Genomic DNA, 6,000 nt, shown 5'->3' with positions numbered 1-6,000 from the left:
ATACCGGGAACAACCAACAAGACCTGCCGTATACCGGGAACCCCCCACAAGACCTGCCGTATACCGGGAACACCCAACAAGACCTGCCGTATACCGGGAACACCCCACAAGATCCGCCGTATACCAGGAACACCCCACAAGACCCGCCGTATACCGAGAACACCCCACAAGACAGGCTGTACACCAGGAACACTCCACAGGACCCGCGGTATACCAGGAACACCCCACAGGACCCGCGATATACCGGGAACACCCCACAAGACCTGCCATATACTGGGAACACCCCACAAGACCTGCTGTTTACCGGGAACACACCACAAGACCTGCTGTATACTGGGAACACCCCACAAGACCTGCCGAATACCGGAAACACCCAACAAGACCTGCCATATACCGGGAACACACCACAAGGCCTGCCGTATACCGGGAGCAACCAACAAGACCTGCCGTATACCGGGAACACCCCACAAGACCTGCCGTATACCGGGAACACCCAACAAGACCTGCCGTATACCGGGAACACACCACAAGACCCTCCGTATACCGGGAACACCACACAAGACCTGCCGTATACCGGGAACACCCGACAAGACCTGCAGTATACCGGGAACACTTCACAAGACCTGCCGTATACTGGGAACACCCCACAAGATCTGCCGAATATCGGGAACACCCAACAAGACCTGCCGTATACCGGGAACACACCACAAGACCTGCTGTATACCGGGAACAACCAACAAGGCCTGCCGTATACCGGGAACCCCCCACAAGACCTGCCGTATACCGGGAACACCCAACAAGACCTACCGTATACCGGGAACACCCCACAAGACCCGTCGTATACCAGGAACACCCCACAAGACCCGCCGTATACCGAGAACACCCCACAAGACAGGCTGTACACCAGGAACACTCCACAGAACCCGCGGTATACCAGGAACACCCCACAGGACCCGCGATATACCGGGAACACCCCACAAGACCTGCCATATACTGGGAACACCCCACAAGACCCGCCGTATACCAGGAACACCCCACTAGACCTGCTGTATACCGGTAACACCCCGCAAGACCTGCTGTATACCGAGAACACCCAACAAGACCTGCTGTATACCGGGAACACCCCACAAGACCAGCTGTATACCGGGAACACCCCACAAGACCTGCCGTATACCGGGAACACCCCACAAGACTTGCCGTATACCGGGAACACCCCACAAGACTTGCCGTATACTGGGAACACCCCACAAGACCTGTCGCATACCGGGAACACACAACAAGACCTGCCATATACCGAGAACACCCCACAAAACCTGCCGTATACCGGGAACACCCCACAAGACCCACTGCACACCGGGAACACCCCACAAGACCCGCTGTATACCGGGAACACCCCATAAGACTTGCCGTATACCGAGAACACACCACAAGACCTGCCGTATACCGGGAACACCCCACAAGAACTGCCGTATACCGGGAACACCCCACAAGACCTGCCGTATACCGGGAACACCCCACAAGACCCTCCATATACCGGGAACACCCCACAAGACCTTCCGTATACAGGGAACACCGCACAAGACCCACCGTATACCGGGAACACCCCACAAGACCTGTCGTATACCGGGAACACCCCACAAGACCTGCCGTATACGGGGAACACCCCACAAGACCTGCCGTATACCGAGAATACACCACAAGACCCTCTGTATACCGAGAACACCTCACAAGACCTGCCGTATACCGGGAACACCCAACAAGACCTGCGGTATACCGGGAACACCCCACAAAACCTGCCGTATACCGGGAATACCCCACAAGACCTGCCGTATACCGGTAACACCCAACACGACCTGCGGTATACCGGGAACACCCCACAAGACCTGCCGTATACCGGAAACACACCACAAGACCTGCCGTATACCGGGAACACCCAACAAGACCTGCCGTATACCGGGAACACCCAACAAGACCTGCCGTATACAGGGAACACCCCACAAAACCTGCCGTATACCGAGAATACACCACAAGACCCTCTGTATACAGAGAACACCTCACAAGACCTGTCGTATACCGGGAACACCCCACAAAACCTTCCGTATACAGGGAACACCGCACAAGACCCACCGTATACCGGGAACACCCCACAAGACCTGCCGTATACCGGGAACACCCCACAAGACCTGCCGTATACGGGGAACACCCCACAAGACCTGCCGTATACCGAGAATACACCACAAGACCCTCTGTATACCGAGAACACCTCACAAGACCTGCCGTATACCGGGAACACCCAACAAGACCTGCGGTATACCGGGAACACCCCACAAAACCTGCCGTATACCGGGAATACCCCACAAGACCTGCCGTATACCGGTAACACCCAACACGACCTGCGGTATACCGGGAACACCCCACAAGACCTGCCGTATACCGGAAACACACCACAAGACCTGCCGTATACCGGGAACACCCAACAAGACCTGCCGTATACCGGGAACACCCAACAAGACCTGCCGTATACAGGGAACACCCCACAAAACCTGCCGTATACCGAGAATACACCACAAGACCCTCTGTATACAGAGAACACCTCACAAGACCTGTCGTATACCGGGAACACCCCACAAAACCTTCCGTATACAGGGAACACCGCACAAGACCCACCGTATACCGGGAACACCCCACAAGACCTGCCGTATACCGGGAACACCCCACAAGACCTGCCGTATACCGGGAACACCCCACAAGACCTCCTGTATACCGGTAACACCCCGCAAGACCTGCTGTATACTGAGAACACCCAACAAGACCTGCTGTATACCGGGAACACCCCACAAGACCAGCTGTATACCGGGAACACCCCACAAGACCTGCCGTATACCGGGAACACCCCACAAGACTTGCCGTATACCGGGAACACCCCACAAGACTTGCCGTATACTGGGAACACCCCACAAGACCTGCCGCATACCGGGAACACCCAACAAGACCTGCCATATACCGAGAACACCCCACAAAACCTGCCGTCTACCGGGAACACCCCACAAGACCCACTGCACACCGGGAACACCCCACAAGACCCGCTGTATACCGGGAACACCTCATAAGACTTGCCGTATACCGGGAACACACCACAAGACCTGCCGTATACCGGGAACACCCCACAAGAACTGCCGTATACCGGGAACACCCCACAAGACCTGCCGTATACCGGAAACACCCCACAAGACCCTCCATATACCGGGAACACCCCACAAGACCTACCGTATACAGGGAACACCGCACAAGACCCACCGTATACCGGGAACACCCCACAAGACCTGCCGTATACCGGGAACACCCCACAAGACCTGCCGTATACCGGGAACACCCAACAAGACCTGCCGTATACCGGGAACACCCAACAGACCTGCCGTATACCGGGGACACCCCACAAGACCTGCCGTATACCGGGGACACCCCACAAGACCCTCCATATACCGGGAACACCCAACAAGACCCGCCATATACCGGGAACACCCCACAAAACCTGCCGTATACCGGGAACACCCCACAAGACCTGCCGTATACCGGGAATACCCAACAAGACCTGCCATATACCGGGAACACCCAACAAGACCTGCCGTATACCGGGAACACCCAAGACCTGCCGTATACCGGGAACACCCCACAAGATCTGCCGTATACCGAGAACACAACACAAGACCTGCCGTATACCGGGAACACCCCACAAGACCTGCTGTATACCGGGAACACCCCACGAGACCTGCCGTATACCGGGAACACCCAACAAGACCTGCTGTATACCGGGGTGATATGATCCTACCAAAACAATCCCATTACGATGCAACACATACCAGACTGATGTAGGGCACATTGTAATCTCATTATTTATCACCTTCCTACTATATAGAACAATAATAAAGATGGACACAAAGGTAAATAATATCAACTTTATTCCTTTCACTTCGGTCTTCTAAGAAGTAAAAATCACTTGGTGCGATCAGCCATGTTGTGGTTGGAATTTGGTTGGCAGGATGTCCACATTGTCGCAGAATTGATGACGTATTTGCGTTTCTCTGACTTCTGGATTATGTCGACTCCTCTGATTGGCTGAGCCGGTGTTAGCTTCTGTGCTGCAGTCTGATTGGCTGCATCGCTCTGCGCTCGCTTGCTTTTCCTTGCTCCGCACAGTAGGCTCGTTCTGCCGCTCACCGATTTCTAAAACCGCAAAATGACTTTGGCGGAGAGCAGAGCCCCCCGAAAGACGGCGGGAAACCGCATGTCCGGTTTGCTGAACCGGGAGGAGGAGGATGAGTTTTACAAGACCACGTATGGAGGCTTCAACGAGGTCAGTGTTTGCAGAACTATCGCTAGGTCTGTACAACATTAGAGCCTGAGGCTGTCATAGAGCCGTGCTGGAACTTATAGTCCTCCTTCACATTCACTTGTGCCTCCCCGTCCTCTGCACGTCCTGTAGCCCCAGCGCTGTCTTCGTGCACCAGGCGGCTCAGGATGAGCAGGTTGTGGCTACATAGATGATTGCTGAGGAAAAGAAGCTACAGCCCGAAAAGTCCAGGCACAGAGGTGGCATCTAAGAGTGTCCTATAAAGGGTTAAGTGATTCTGGGCTCTTACACCCCAATCTGCGGTGTCTCCATGCCACCTACAGTGATTCTGGGGATAAAGACGGCAGGAAAGCAGCAGACGGGCACTTAGCGGTGATTTTATCCCCATCCTGACATCTGACGTCTCTGACAGCGACTCTTGTGGCGTCATTGCCTGGCGCTACCATTCTGGCGTCTCCAGCCCTCCACCAATTACTATGAGCCGATGCAGAACTCCCGACCGTCCCACATCCAGCTGTCCCTGGAGGATGGGGCCGTGTGTCCTCAGGACATCATAATGGCGATGCCGACAGCAGATCCCTGCTCCATCATTACATTGGAGTAGAGACTGAAGGATCTGCATGGCATGTGACTGCCAGCAGTCACATCAAACTGTGTGTGGGGGCATCATACTGTAAGCACATCATACTGTGTGTGTGTGTCATTTTATTTTTATTTTACTCAGTTATGTAGCGCCTTTAATTTCGCAGCGCTTCGCAGACATTATGCGCACTGTCCCTATTGGGGCACACAGTCTACATTCCCTATCCTGTATGTCTTTGGAGTGTGGGAGGAAACCGGAGAACCCAGAGGAAACCCACGAGGAGAACATACAAACTCCTTGCAGATGTTGTCCTTGGTGGGATTTGAACCCAGGATTCCAACACTGCAGAGCTAACCACTGAGCCACCGTGCTGCCCCATGTTGGGGGAGGGGAGGATGATGTACTGTGGGGACATCATACTGTGTATGGAGGAATGTACTGTGGGGACATCATACTGTGTGTGGAGGAATGTACTGTGGGGACATCATACTGTGTGTGGAGGAATGTACTGTGGGGACATCATACTGTGTGTGTGGAGGAATGTACTGTGGGGACATCATACTGTGTGTGGGGAGGGAATGTACTGTGGGGACATCATACTGTGTGTGTGGAGGAATGTACTGTGGGGACATCATACTGTGTGTGTGGAGGAATGTACTGTGGGGACATCATACTGTGTGTGTGGAGGAATGTACTGTGGGGACATCATACTGTGTGTGGGGAGGGAATGTACTGTGGGGACATCATACTGTGTGTGGGGAGGGAATGTACTGTGGGGACATCATACTGTGTGTGGGGAGGGAATGTACTGTGGGGACATCATACTGTGTGTGGGGAGGGAATGTACTGTGGGGACATCATACTGTGTGTGGGGAGGGAATGTACTGTGGGGACATCATACTGTGTGTGGGGAGGGAATGTACTGTGGGGACATCATACTGTGTGTGGGGAGGAATGTACTGTGGGGACATCATACTGTGTGTGGGAAGGAATGTACTGTGGGGACATCATACTGTGTGTGGGGAGGAATGTACTGTGGGGACATCATACTGTGTGTGGGGAGGAA

The 6,000-nt window shown here is 54.1% G+C and overlaps 1 protein-coding gene across 1 annotated transcript in view; it reads left to right on the top strand.

Annotated features, from left to right (window-relative positions):
• The first annotated feature begins 4,135 nt into the window (after positions 1-4,135).
• The window catches only part of VPS72 (vacuolar protein sorting 72 homolog), an 80,556-nt gene continuing 78,691 nt past the window's right edge, over positions 4,136-6,000 (top strand). Inside the window, exon 1 of the mRNA XM_073637628.1 lies at positions 4,136-4,354. Coding sequence (XP_073493729.1) covers positions 4,238-4,354 — 117 coding nt within the window. The 5' untranslated portion in view covers positions 4,136-4,237. The remainder of the gene's footprint in view (positions 4,355-6,000) is intronic.

Source organism: Phyllobates terribilis, unplaced genomic scaffold (assembly GCF_046119375.1).
Source record: "Phyllobates terribilis strain yellow unplaced genomic scaffold, ASM4611937v1 Scaffold_7__3_contigs__length_470593459, whole genome shotgun sequence".
NCBI lineage: Eukaryota > Metazoa > Chordata > Amphibia > Anura > Dendrobatidae > Phyllobates > Phyllobates terribilis.
Note: the sequence above shows the minus strand (reverse complement) of the source record. Positions and strands in the feature narration are given on the sequence as shown.